The sequence below is a fragment of the Mastomys coucha genome, unplaced genomic scaffold, assembly GCF_008632895.1.
Source record: "Mastomys coucha isolate ucsf_1 unplaced genomic scaffold, UCSF_Mcou_1 pScaffold5, whole genome shotgun sequence".
NCBI classification, from domain to species: domain Eukaryota; kingdom Metazoa; phylum Chordata; class Mammalia; order Rodentia; family Muridae; genus Mastomys; species Mastomys coucha.
The window spans coordinates 75,269,392-75,284,013 of record NW_022196911.1 but is presented as its reverse complement, the minus strand read 5'-3'; the positions used below and the strand labels follow the sequence as shown (position 1 = coordinate 75,284,013).

The following is a 14,622-nucleotide window of genomic DNA, read 5'->3' as shown; positions in this document are numbered from 1 at the left end:
CTCAGAAATCCGCCTGCCTCTGCCTCCCAAGTGCTGGGATTAAAGGCATGCTCCACCACTACCCAGCAAAATCTTATCTAACAAAAGAAATGTTAAAGTTCATGAAGCTGAAATAAAGAAGGAAATCTTTCCAACAGCCTACAGGAAAGAGGATCCCACAGAGTTCTGACAGGTCTCTTTGTGTATCCCACCAAGATTTTCTTTCAGAGTTCCTTTAGTTACAGGGTACCACAGACCAAAACAAGAGTTTTCTTAATTGTCTTAAGAGTCATTCTTAGTATTAAGGAAAGTCATTACTTACTAGATTTGCTAAATCCAGAAATACACTCTTCTAAAAACTCTAAGGTGAGGTGTGGTTCATTGGCTGCAAGCGTCTTACTGATTGAGACAATGAAGAGTGTGTTGTTGGCAGGGATGCATAACCCCGATGTCTCTAGCAACTGACCTTCAATCTTTAAATTAAAGGTACAGGTTAAGGCACACAGGAGATTATAGGCAGCAGACCTAAGAGAAAACATGAAGGAGATTGTTTTATATTTTCTTTTTGTTTGTAATTACATTTCCCCCACAACATACAACTCAAGATTTTATTACAGAGCATAGTCAATTCTTTTTCAGTGTTACAACTGACTAGAGACAGAATGTATGGCAAGCCCCAAACAGGAGATAGAGAAAAATCAGTCATGAAATCAGCACTAGAAGAGCCCATGATCCTCCTAAGAGGCACTGGCCTTCCTAGAAATTTTCACAGGAGCATAAGACAGTGAAGATGTAGGGTCTTGGGTAATCAATAGAAGTAAATGACTAAATAAAGGCATGCCATGCATTAGTGAAGTCCACACTATGCTCATGGTTACTCCCTCAGAGATCCAATTAAACAGAGGAGGGAGTGAAGAGGACCCTGGTAGAGCACGCCTTTCATCCTGGCACTAGGCAGGCAGATGCAGGCTGTGAATATGAGGCCAGCCTGGTCTCCATATAGAGTTCCAGACCACTCAGGAGTACATAGCAAGAACACTTTATGTTTTAAGAGGAGGCATCTAATCAAGTACTGTTTGAAGTATTAAAGTAGGGATATCCTTGGAATGTTTGTGTTCTCCAATTTACACTAAACCAGAGGCTAAAACCAAAATTCACTCTAGTTAAAAAGCTGCAGCTACATTTTCCATTCTATGACTTTATTCCTTGATATATAACCACTGGAAACAATCATGTATTATCTACGGTCTATTAGAACAGAAAGTATATTACAAATATATATAAATGTATTTAAGCAAACTACAAAAGTTAAAGCCTTGAGGTTTGGGCTGAAGCAGCAGCTCAGTGGTAGAATGTTTTCCTTCCATGTGTGAGCCCTTAGGTTCAACCCCTAGCATTTCAAAAGAACACCCTCCATTTCATCCCCATGCTACCCCAAACAACAAATCTCAGGCTCAGTTTTTAAATGCAGCAAAACAAACAGCTAGGCTACTCAGTGAACTTCAGGCTTTCACTACCTCTGAATTTCTGAGGAAAAAGCTATGGAAATGGAAGTTTGCCCAAAAGTGTTTCATTTTCTCTGGGATGATATCCTTTACCAACGAGTGAAACTGTCCACTGGGAAATGGGATGGTTTCACTTAAACCAAGATAGCCATTAGCACTAACAAAGATGTCAATGGCAAGGCATTGTGGCATAGTTCTGTACTCCTAGTGTTTAGTGGGAAGCTGAGGCAGAAGGATTGTTTAAATTCCAGGCTAGAAAGACCCTGTTCTCAAAAACCAAAATACCCAACTGATAAACAATAAAAATCTATTTGGAACTGAAAAGTAAACACAGGCTTATAGCTTAATTTTCCTAAACATGAGAACACATTACTATCTGTGAATTTATGCTTATCTTTCACTGACTAATAAGTCATACTATGCTGATGCTATTTTACATTATCTAAAAGTTATAAAAAAACTGGGTTTCCATAACTTGGTTATGTGCCAAAGAGTCTTCTAAGGTAAGGGGAGCCAAGCACACATACAATTTACCAAGCCATTTGTGAGAGTCCATGAAAAAAAACAACAACCATCTGTTGACTATGGTCCTTTTTCCCTTTTTCCTGGCATGGTTTGCTATGTAGACCAAGCTGGCCCAGACCTCACAGATCCACTCGTGTGTGCCTCCTGAGTGCAGGTATCAAATGCATGTGCTACACATCTGACTTACAAATTTTAATTACATTTACCTATCTATCTATTTATTTATTGTGTGTGTGCATGTGGAAACATGCAAGGAGGTCAAAGGACAACTTTCAGGACTCAGTCCTCTCCTTCAGACTTGTGATGAGCTCTTTTATCAACTGAAACATCTTGCTGGACACATTTCCCCTTCTAAATAAAGGCAAATTTGGATGCTTACAAGGCCAAGAATAAACCCTGGGCTATGTTATATCCTAAGAGAGAATTTTTGAATCTGAGAATTGAGTGTCTCTTATCTAAAATGATCATACTCAGATATGCTCAGGGTTTGAAATATTTACATAGATTTTGCAGAATGAGCACCTATGATTAAAAGTTCTGAGGGTGGGAGTGGGGAAAGTGACTTTAATTCTAGCAAGTTCTTGGTCAGCCAGAGCTACATAGAGAGACCTCATCTTAATAAAGTGATATGTTATAAAGTCTGGACAGAAGACATGAGAAATTTCAGATTCTGGAGCATTTTGGATTTCAGATTAGGAAAGTTCTACTTCCATAAGTAAAAATCTTGGCATTCTTAAGATACCTAATATAAAGAACCATCCACACATGGAAAAGAGAGGGAAGAGAAAGGAAGTGGAACAGGAGTGGGAAAACACCATTTGCTAAGCACACACCACTGCCCTGTGGTACACTGCAGATGCTACTGTCAAACCTTCACTTTAGAGGTGCATTAGGAAGGCACTGTGACCAATATTTTACCAAAAAGGAGAGTTCACCAATGTGCCTGAAAGCATGCTGTGTTACAAAATAGCAGCTCCCCACCTAACCAAATCTGCTCACTCCAGGCTGGGATCTGCATCTGAATGTGCAATAGACAATGTTTAGGTGCCTCATGCATGACATCTTATAGTGTTTTGCGTCAGTTTCCAGTTATACATTGTCTTGCACTTGGCCACAGGTCATCTAAGGCCTTTAGGGCCACAGCAGCAACATAACGTGTGTATTTTACTGTGATGCTCTCCAAATGGTAACATTTTTTTTGTCCATGTTGTTTCCATTGCCGAGGCAAAGGAGAGAGCACCAGAAGAATTTAGAGAATACTACTGAGGTGACACAGGTAGGACACAGTAATGTATCTGGTTCACTAAACTTTAGACCTTCCCTAAACAATGGCACTCAGTGAACAACAGTGAGATACTATTTAATTTGAAGTGAATTTAATAAAAGAAAATTAAAAAAAAGAAAAAAAAAAAGGAAGGATGGGAAATACCTACCGTAAACTAGGGTCTGAACTGCCCAAATTCAGTAATGCAATATTAAGCAGCGTCCCAGGGACATCTTTTGGTCGAATCTTGGTATGCTGAGGAATGGAGTCAGGTTGTGACAACTCCCAGCGGGTCCTGATATGAATGATAGACTGAACAATGGCTTCACATTCTTGGTGCATGAAAGTCAGCGGTGTGCCTTGGTTTGCAATGGTTAAAGTGAACTGGTTTTCGTCAACTAGGCAGATCTCTTCGATTTCAGAAGCATAGTAGATATCATTTAAAAAGACAGATTGTCCCAAAACTTTTGTTCTTTCTGCTGAGGTTACCTGAACGGCGGTAGAACCAACCTGAGAAACAGTGTGAGGGAGGAATAGATTCCAGTTACACAGGATTCTCAGAAACTCCAAAACCCAATTCATTCACCCACCCCTACACCATGTTTGCTATGAGTTTCATTTACTTTGACACTTACTTTAAGTATTCTCAAATAAAACTGGATCCAACAGGAAAAAAAAATCATTTTCCTTTAAAAAAGGCCAAGCACTAAAGGGGTAAAACTCAGCACTCTGAAAAATCATGATCCAATCAACAGAACTATGCCACTAGGTCCTTTCCACTCCACACACCCAACCACCGGGCAGAGTTCACAGTCAAAAACTGCCTGCTCTCTCTATAGCAATTTTTTCTGCCCCTTACCCAAACTATGTACCTTAAAAATTAATCTATTTTATGTATATGAGTGTTTGCCTGCATACATTATCTTTGCATCACACATGTGCCTGGTGTCCTCGGAACCCAGAAGATCCCTTGGAACTGGAGTTACAGACAGTTATGACCTACCGTGTGGGTTCTGGGAACTGAACTCTGGATTTCTAGAAGAGCAGCCAGTGCTCTTAACCACTGTGCCATTGCTCAGGCCTTATAAGAGTGTCTTCTAAGTGTACAATTTTCTGCAGATCCACAATAAAGATAGAAATCTTGGTCTTCTCACATCTGGATATAACTAATATTAGATATGCAACTAGAGGTTACAATATAACCTGGTTAGTCGGGAAAGGCAACAAACATTTAAAACAGACCAGAGGTTACCTTAATAGAAACTTTGGTGTCCTTGTGAGCTAGCTTGAGAGCATTGTGGAAAACCTTTAGATCCTCTTCCAAAGCCAAGGTAGCAGCAGGGAGTTTCTGTTGCTCATGCTCTATGTGCTCAGCCAGCTTCCCAGGACAGTCGATGAAAATGAGCCTTTTGCTGCCCTTGAGGCCAGTCAGCAGGCGCTCATGATATTTGGTATACTCCCTGACCCAGGAGTTACAGTTATAGATGTAGACTGCAGAGACGTTGTCATATGCAAAGCCAGGAAAAACAACGAACCACTTAGAGAGGAAGTCTGTTTTAAAGCGATTGCTAGGCCCGGTATGGGTGAGGTCCACGACAATTTCATATGGCTTGGCATAATATGGCTTTAAAGTCAGCAAGACATGGTATATCAGCAAATCACCATTGATTTGGCCAGTTTTGAACCTAAGAAAGACAACAAAAAAGGATAAAGATTGTTAAAATTTCTGAATGTACAGAATATAAATTATTTTCTTTTGTTTTACCTTTCCTAATTGTGTACGCATGAAGGTGTGAGCATGTGCATACATGTGGAAGCCAGCAGACAACATAGCACACCCATGGAGGTAAGAGTCAGTTCTCCTTGCTCCCTACCATGTATGTTCTGGAGATTGGGTTTAGGTTGTCAGGCTTGTAATGACAGCAGTCACCTGCTGGGCCATCTCACTGACCCCTTTGAAAAATTTTATGGTTAACTTTCTCATATTTCTAGTTGTGAGCTTAGCCTTTAATGCTGAGCCATCTCTCTGGTTCTGATTAATTTTCTCTCCCTTTTTTAAAAAAATTTATTTATTTATTATATGTAAGTACACTGTAGCTATCTTCAGACACCCCAGAAGAGGGCACCAGATCTCATTATGGATGGTTGTGAGCCACCATGTGGTTGCTAGGACTTGAACTCAGGACCTTTGGAAGAGCAGTCGGTGCTCTTAACTGCTGAGTCATCTCTCCAGCCCCTGATTAATTTTCTAAAGAGAACAATGATATAAAACAAGTCTTCAAAGTATAGATTTTTTTTGGTTTACATTTTCCAGACTTTGAGCAAAAAGAATAAAGAAGAGAAGAGACAAACTCCTTAAAAATTATGGCAATAGGAACAAATCTGCCCATCAAGAAAGAAAGAAGACAGTGGAAGGGCTGAAGACGCTGGGTGCTCTATACTCCTCAGAGAAGCTGCTCAGAAGCTGTAGCCATTCCACGTAGCTGACCTTGAACAAAAGGTGGCTCAGTAATGAACACAAAGATTCAAGTCAGGATAATGAAGCCAGAGGCTCAATTCACAGGCTAGTTTAAATTGTGGGGGTTTGAGAGCTTTCCTTAATGTTTGTGATTAAGAAAATACACAGCCCTGGGATTTGTTTGTTTATTATGTTTTGAAGACAGGGTTTCTCTGTGTAGCTCTGACTATGCTGGAATTTACTCTGTAAACCAGGCTGACTGCAAACTCACAGAGATCCACCTCCCTTGCCTCCCGAGTGCTGGGATTAAAGGGCTGCATCGTCACTGCGTGGCCCAGGAATTATAAATTTATGTCTTGGGATAGGAAGGAAAAGCCTTCCTTAAAGCCTAAAGAGAAGGAACTGAGAAATGAAAAGACAGTCTGGGGTCTTGGCTATAATCTGAGTCATAGATAAACTTCTCCCCCATGGCTAGATTTATCCACAGACTGAGCTGTATAAGCTAATGTTCCATGTTTTGATTAAACCACATTAGGTCATACACCACGTCCACTTGGCTTGGGTCCTGGAAATCTGACTGGAGCAGTGAAGGAATCAAGAAAGGGCTGACACAAACACACTTGCAGACAAGCTGGGGTGAGGTGGACTATGCACACTCTGAGGGCGCTGAACCAACTACTGCAGCAAGCCTAACCCTCAGGAAATGTATTAGGTCCAGCGAGGCCCCCTAGTCTTGACAGGAGATTTCTGTAGGTGAGCAGTCTCAGGCTTTACTGACCAGGGGGAAAGAGAGCTACAATTGCTCATTTTGCCACACACTGGTCAACTGTTGGCAAACGCTCATATTTGCAAACCCTGCCAACATCCTAAGGGAGGAGAGGAAGGCTCTACAATCCTTCCAAGCCTCACCATGGGTGTATGTATGTGGGGTTGTGTGTGTGTGTGTGTGTGTGTGTGTGTGTGTGTGCGTGCACGTGTGTGCATGTGTGTGTGTAGCTTTGCCATTGCCATGGACCCAAGGCATTCAAACACCACTCATTCCTTAGGACTTGATTTGGTCCTTACACATTCACCCAGGGTTTCCTCAGCTTCCCCTAGGCATATCTTGCTTATAACTGAGAGAACATTAATCAACTCAAGTAGGCAAAGAAGGAAGCTCTGAGAGTACTGTGCTTGACTTTGATCCGAACAACTGTATTAACTCAGGCCCACTGTTCCTTGTGCTCCGTTATCTCTGAGTTATGGTAAATATCATCATGCAAGAATTTTTAATCTTGTTGAAAAATAAAATGACAAGTTAAATTATTTTTAAAATGAAAGAAACAGTTTGAGGTTAAAAATAATAAATGATAAAAGACCCCCTGCCCCTCACCACCCGAGGCAGTTGAAAGAGCTGGTCATGTCAGAGAATGAACTGGCTCTTGCCTTGGCCCTGACGAGTTGCAGCACTTGGGAGAGCAGGCCCTGCACCTCGCTGGTCAATATAGTAGAGCGGGCCCTCATAGAGAAGGCAGGTGAGTCAGCCCTGAGAGTGTGAGAGCTGACCCGGCACCTTGCTAACTGCAGCACTTGGGAGAGTGGGCAGCACAGTGGAGCCGACTCTGAGCGCATGAAGCAGGACAGCTGACCCTGTCTCTTGATGATGGCAGCATTAAGTGGGCTAGCCGGAGCAGTGTTGGAGAGCTCACCCCTCGTGGTGTAGATAAGGGAGACCTGGTGCGCTGACTAGCTTAGCTACCATCTAGGCTCAGATCCATCATCTGTGAACTGGCGGAGCTCATGAAAGCGCCAATCTTGTTGGTCCAGACCTGAAGGATCTCCACGAGAGAGGGCAACAACAGGATGGTTGGGAGGAGTCCCAGTGAGAATCCAATACTGTGTGGCAGAAGCCAGAGACCTCGAAACAGACCAATGATTCACTGCAATGAACATATGCAAGTGAAGGTGTGTGAACAGAGGGCTATACTGTGGGACACACTGTGACATACTACAGCTTCCATGATGAGATGGTTTCTATGCATCGCTTTGTTTATTTTATTTATTGTTTATTTTGTATTGTCTTTGAGGGGGAGGTTGCAAGCATGGAGGGCAAAATACAAGGGTGTGGGGAGATGGGACTGTGGGGTACATGATTTCAAACTCACAAAGAATCAATTAGAAAGCTGAAAAAAGAAAAAGAAAATACACAGGTTGGCCATTTCTATTCTGAAAAACACTTTTTGAATGCCAACAGATGCCAGGGTAGACAATTCAAACCCAATGCTCAAACCATAGATATATCAAAGTGCAACTCTGGCTTCAGTTATATGTATAAGGTACATATGAAACAGATGAGTTCTGTGTTTAGCATTCAATATCATCCATCTAAAATCTCATTGTATGTGTATGTAAATGTGAATATTATAAAATATGAAGGAAATATGAACCTGCAAATATTTGGATTTAAGCACTTTGGACAAATTCAGCCTGCATGATGAAATCTACATCACTCACAAGAGAAACAATAGAGGAAAAATAAACAGTGTGAAGTTCAAAAAGAAGGTAAGATGTGAAATTACGAATATATAGTGAAAACTATGTAGATATATTAAAGATTCAGTATAGATTCTGGTAAGAGGAGGTTTGAACTGAATAGAGAAAAGAGAAGTGGGGCTTGAGGAGAGGTGAAAAGGAAAGAGGTGACTAAGTATGTGAATAGCTAGAAAATTAGATCCACATAGGTGAGCTAAGAGAGATGCAGATGGAAAACAAGGTAAGGCAACAGCCACGGGGGACCAGAAAGGCCTCAGCGTTTGCCTGGGGGTGGACATTCCTCAAGCTATGTTCTGTGGATTGCCAGTGTTGGAGCCTGCTCTCCTGCTTTCAGAAAATAAACTGGCTGGTACCAGCACAGGCTTACTAATACGAATGAATGTATGTAGAAAGCACAACACTTTTGTTGTTTTAAAACAATATTCCCATTTATGCAAATATTTTGGAATCACTTTTGAAAATATAGGCAACTTTTTCAACTTTTAGTAAGAAACAAGGAGGTCGTGGTTTTAGTCAGCTGGTTGAATACTTGCTTAGTGGATATATGAAAGCTTGGTGCAATCCCTGGCACTCAGATGGATGTGGTGATACAAGCCTGGAATCCCAGCACATGGGAGCGAGGCAGGATGATCATAAAGGCAAGGTTATCCTCAGCTACATATTGAGTTCTAGGCCAGTCTCAACTACAGAAGAAGCCGTTTCAAGGCTGCTCTTTTTTGAAGGAAAATGGAGGAGCAGTGGATCTGGGGAAGAGGGAGGTGTGGGGGCAGACTGAGGAGAGGAGGGAGGGGAGGCTGTGGTTGGGATGTATTGTGAAAGAAGAGTAAAAAAGAAAAAAATTGAAAACCAACAAAACCCAAAAATATTCAAAGCTATCATGGGCAACTTAATGAACCTGACTCAAAATAAAAAGGAGAGAGATGGCTCAGCAGGTGCTTGTCATGCAAACCTGGTGACATCAAAACCTACATAAAGGTAGTTGTAGATAACTGGGGTCAGTCCCATAAAAATAGATAAAAATTTAAATTATATAAATTAAAAGTGGTCATTTTTTTTTAAGGAAATGAGGAAGTGTCTAATGAGCCTAGGTGATTAGTGTGGTGCTCATTAGAAAAAAAGGGGGATATGATCAAAGACAGTGTTAGAGATGCGTGATGTGTTTGGGGCTAGTGAGGAAACAAGTACATCAGAAAATCTAAAGGGAGGAACAGTCCTGAAATGATAGGAACTGAGAGGATCTGCTATGACCCAGGCTTCTGTACTATCAGCAGAGCCAAGCAGATCATCAGGGGTGTCTGTCTGATTTCACAGAAGACATGTAATCCATCCCAGACATGTATAATCTGAGGCGATGCCAGAAACTGCACACACCACACCCTGCAAGCATTCTCTGGCCCGAATTCTGCTCAGATCTCTGCTGCAGTTCCCAGCTTCAATGGCAGTGATGTGTGTGACTGATCCTCCTAGCTGACAAACACCTCCAAGGACTCCACATTTATGTTTTCAAATCAGTCTGTGATATAAAATAAAATTAGAAAAGTGATTTTAATGCCACACTAAAGATGCCCTCATGTAATTTCCATTAAATAATACTAATTTCAAAAGCAGGTAGTAGGCATAAATAATAAGCCATAGGTTAGAGAGTGAGAGAGAGTGAGTGACAGAGAAAGAGAAAGAGGAAGAGAGAGAGAGAAAGAAAGAGAGAGAGAAAGAGAGAGAGAAAGAGAGACGGGGGAGGGAGAGAGGGAGGAAAGCCCTCCCCATTCTGGGGGTGGAGACTGGCGCTACAAAGCCTCTTGTCATCCCATTGCCAACTGGACAACTCAGTCTTTGCTTTTCCCCGTGACATGTATTTGAGTTGCAGCGGAAAGGAAATGTGTCATCTGTGGTTTGGTTTTAAAAGTGGAAAGCTAGCTGTACATATCCTCTTAAAAAACCCCTGCAGATTTAAGTTTCATAGTTTCCAAACTATTCTACTTAAAATAAGAAGAGAAGAACAGAAGTGGCTTATTAAATAAAGGTTGGGACAGAGCGGTCTGGAAGGTAGGTCGCACATGTGGCTTTCTTACTCCTTCCCACTTATAATCTTGTTCAGGTTAGTGGAGAGGAGGTGCCTTTTCAAAGATGTATACATATATCTAACAATGTAGAATCATTGTGGCTTTTTTTCTATTCCATTATGAAAAATTAAACAGCATAATCAATTAGAACTAGGAAAATTTATAATTATTAATATGGAATTTAAATCAGGATGAAGGTCTTGAGTTTGTACTCAAATGAGTTGAAAAGCTTTGGGTTTTATGTTTTGTTTTTAAATTAAGGAAATATATTCTTATTACTACAGCTTAGGAATTATCTATCTGACTAAAAATGATGAGACAAAAAACAAAAGCAGAAAATCAAAACTTTGCTAACCCATCCTGGCTTCTGGGGCATAACAGAGGCGTAGGAACAGTCTCTATTCTTAGGCAGCTGTGAGCAAAAGAGAGAGTCTCATGTTGGCAGCAGCTTGTTTACTGGGGCACGACAGCACATCTGGCTGAAGACAATCAACAGCAGACCTATTATGTTGTCCTGCGGTACACAGCTAGCATGTAGAATACTCTGATGTATACTGCACTGTAAATGAACTAATGTGATTAAAATAACCTACAGTAAGTCATTTTAACACTGAATGCATAAGTCTACTCTGGTAGGAAAGGATGGACATTTCTTACTAAATCAATTTAAAGAGCTTTTTTTTTGTTATGTGACTGACTTATAAAGTATCCAGAGCATCCTATCATTCAACTTGAAGACTGAAGCTGAATATGATCACATAAAAGTCAGTGCAGTTTATTTTTAAGTGTCTACCAACAGTCATAATTCCAATAGTGATCTGGATCCCAGAACACTGGGGTCTTTCCCCTCTCCACTCTTAGTATAAAATATTAATCAAAATGTAGTTTCTAAGTAGCATCATTTACTATATGCTATTTTTGTCTGTGCAACTTAGTGTATCTCATCTGTTAATCTTAATTTCTGTGTTTTATTAGCATTCCTATATTGTCGAATGGCATATATTATACCACAGTAGACCTCCCTGGCTCAAGTGTGACTAGGAGGGTGGTATCTGTACTACTTAGGAATAGTTTAGAGACAGAATCTTAGGCCCTCACCTAGACGTGAAAAAAAAAAAACTCCTCCACATATTCAAGTTTGAAAATAATATCTATAAAACACACAGGGTTCTTAAGAAGACAACTACACTCATTAAGTCTTAGAACAATCTAGGGTTTGCTCAGCCTACTCTCATTCATGCTCTGAATAAAATCTTTTTTCAAGAGTTACTCTGGAGAATAGGTATAGTATTATAAACACGTCAGCTGGTCCTGGCTACCCACCTTTGATCCCAGAGCTCAGGAGGCAGAGGTAGGCTGATCTTTTAAAGAGAAGAAACAACTCACTTCGCAAAAGGTGTAACCAAATGTCTCTTGCTAGGTTAGCTGTATTTGAGGCAGACATGACATCCCAGGGAGACCTCTAAGCAGATGGCTGATAACAAGAGCTAAGAACAGAATTTTGTCCTTTTATGCACTGGCTTCTAGAAAGCTCTGAGCCCCAAACTAAACTTCAGTTTTTGGGAGGAGGGGTGGGATGAGGGCTGATCATGCGCTACCACAAGGCTGCACCCTGGCTGCTGAGTCTCAGCCTTGTAATGTTAAGATTAGCTGCTCATAGTCAGGCACTGTGTTCTCGGGCCCCAGGAGCCTGATGAGTGATTCCTTTTAATTTTTCTCTATAATTTCTTTTGTAGATTTCTGTTAAAATAAGGGAGAAAAAGATGTCAGTTACAAACTGACAACAAGGGTGGCCACCTTTATATACCTCTTCAGTGCAAAAGAAGTCTTCTGTTTTTCCTGGTTCTAGGTTGAGAGAAACACTATGCCTCTGCTATTTGGAAAGCCGTAGTCAACTACGGCAACAGAGGTAGAATCAGCAATGCCCACAAAGCTGCATTGTAGGACCAGAATCCTCAAGCTGCTTAGCATCATACTGGGAAGGACAAATGCTCTCAAATTCTCACTTGACGTACACTTGCTCTCAGGCTCCACCAAACCTCCACAAAAAAAAAGCCACTTGTGATATCTTTTAAAACTTGAAACAAAACTTTCAAGGCCACATTCTCCTTTACTTTAAGGTGAGGCGGTGCTTCTCAGAGGGTGGGCACTTCTAAGAAGGAGGCTTCAAAGAGGAAGCACAAGCACAAAAGCAGAAGCGTCTGACTAAGAGCTGAGCCAGGGCACTACCTTAAAAGGGAGAATATGTAGAGTGGTGGTGCAAGGTTAAACATGGTCAACATATCTGTAATGCTAACTTATAGCATCAGAATGTACAACGAAACTTTTAATTTTTATGTACAATCTAAGAACAGGAATGAAAATTCAGTTAAAAAACAAAACGAGCCGGGCAGTGGTTGTGCACGCGTTTAATCCCAGCACTTGGGAGGCAGAGGCAGGCAGATTTCTGAGTTTGAGGCCAGCCTGGTCTACACAGTAAGTTCTATGACAGCCAGGGATAACAGAGAAACCGAAAAAACCAAACCAAACAAACAAACAAACAAAAACAAACGACAAATTCAGTTGAGAAGAATCCAACAGCAAAAGGTAGGCTTGGATCTCTGGTGTCCTTAAGTGCAGCCCATTAACTACAATTACTCTAGGGGCCAGACACTGTTTGCTACAAACTAACAACTGATATTGCTGTCTCAACAGATACCAGTGTACCTGTAGGCATGGAGCACACAGGACAGTACCTGCATATTGTTTTCCTGATGACAACAGTGTGGTCCTCGTCTCCTGGAACAAAAGCAAACTCTACACATCTGTGGGCTAACAGTATCACTGCCTCAGATTCCATTAATCCACATAGCTCAAGCAGACATCCGAGTGAGAAGAACACAAACCTTGTCACTCCTGCAGTGGGTCAAAAGGTGAGTGACACAGACAAACCTGCGTCATCTCCCACTGTGCCTTCAGCTCCTACATCTACACCCAAGTCCTCCACGCCCCATGCGTTCAGAAACAGTTCTCCAACAGCAGAGATCAAAAGCCAGGGGGAAACTTTTAAAAAAGAAGTCTGTGAGGAGACCACCAGCAACACGGCCATGCTAATTTGCTTAATTGTAATTGCAGTGCTTTTCCTTATCTGTACCTTTCTATTTCTATCAACTGTGGTTCTGGCCAACAAAGTCTCATCTCTCAGAAGGTCAAAACAAGTAGGCAAGCGCCAGCCTCGAAGCAACGGTGACTTTCTGGCAAGCAGTGGGCTCTGGACTGCTGAATCGGACACTTGGAAAAGAGCGAAGGAGCTCACAGGCCCCAACCTCCTGATGCAATCTACTGGTGTGCTTACAGCTGCCAGGGAAAGGAAGCATGAAGAAGGAACTGAAAAACTCAACTAGGCCATGGTTTGGAAAGGGAAATGCAAAGCAGCAATGAGGAAGGCTGAGTTAAAAATAAAGCTGGCTGGTGGTATTTCACATCCGTGTTTGCTCAGATGATCAAAAGTCTGACATGCTGTTTGTTTAGCATCAAACAGACCAGAAAGGGAGATGTATGTCTGGTCAAGTTTTATTTCTGTTTCATACTTCATATTTTTAAGAAAGTAAATAAAACAACAGCAGCTGAAGAAACTAATAGAACTAACATGAGGTAACTAAATACTCCTGTTGAGCAGTGATGACCTCTGTCTGAATATACTTGAACCTGGAAGAGTTCTATTAAGCTCTTAGAGCCAAGCAGATGCTACAATGCCCAGCAGAACTCAAATTTCTAACGTGTAGAATTCAACTGTGTAATGCAATGGTACATTCTCACCGGATAAGACAGAGCCCGTAACAGTTGGTATCTTAGCACAGCTAATGTTAGGCTACATCTCTTTACCTTTACATACAGCACAAGACAAAAGTGCTTTTCTACTACACATAACACATTAAAACTTAATTTTATACAATAAACAAAAACAGACTTTAGAACAAAGCTGACTATGTATCTCTCATTTATGCTGTTTTAGAATATGTTATAAAAATAAGAAAAACAATACAACCAAAATAGATGAGATTCACGCCTACAGCAGAAGGCTATGAATAAATATAAAAATATTTTAATGTTCAAAAATAACATCTGAAGGGACTGGAGAGATGGCTCAGAAGAGAGGCAGGCACTGACTGTTCTTCCGGAAGACCCTGGTTCTATTCCCAGAACTCATATAAGCCTCAGAGCGGGCTGCAACTCTAGTTATAAGGGATCCTGGCTTCCTTGGGCACCAGGCATATACATGGTATACAAACATGGTAAGCACATATACATAAAACATCC

At 41.2% G+C, this 14,622-nt stretch overlaps 2 protein-coding genes across 5 annotated transcripts in view; one reads left to right on the top strand and one right to left on the bottom strand.

Annotated features, from left to right (window-relative positions):
* Positions 1–14,622, bottom strand: part of Nf1 (neurofibromin 1) — a 258,357-nt gene that overhangs the window by 38,423 nt on the left and 205,312 nt on the right. For all 4 annotated transcript variants that reach the window (XM_031355033.1, XM_031355032.1, XM_031355034.1 and 1 more), the window contains 3 exons: positions 4,526–4,958; positions 3,443–3,783; positions 302–504 (listed from right to left, as the gene is read on the bottom strand). In XM_031355033.1, the coding sequence (XP_031210893.1) occupies positions 302–504; positions 3,443–3,783; positions 4,526–4,958 (977 nt within the window). The remainder of the gene's footprint in view (positions 1–301; positions 505–3,442; positions 3,784–4,525; positions 4,959–14,622) is intronic.
* Evi2a (ecotropic viral integration site 2A) lies at positions 10,060–14,283 on the top strand. The gene is made up of 2 exons (XM_031355041.1): positions 10,060–10,306; positions 13,018–14,283. Exon 2 carries the CDS (start codon positions 13,038–13,040, stop codon positions 13,704–13,706), a length of 669 nt encoding a protein of 222 aa, XP_031210901.1. The 5' UTR covers positions 10,060–10,306; positions 13,018–13,037; the 3' UTR covers positions 13,707–14,283.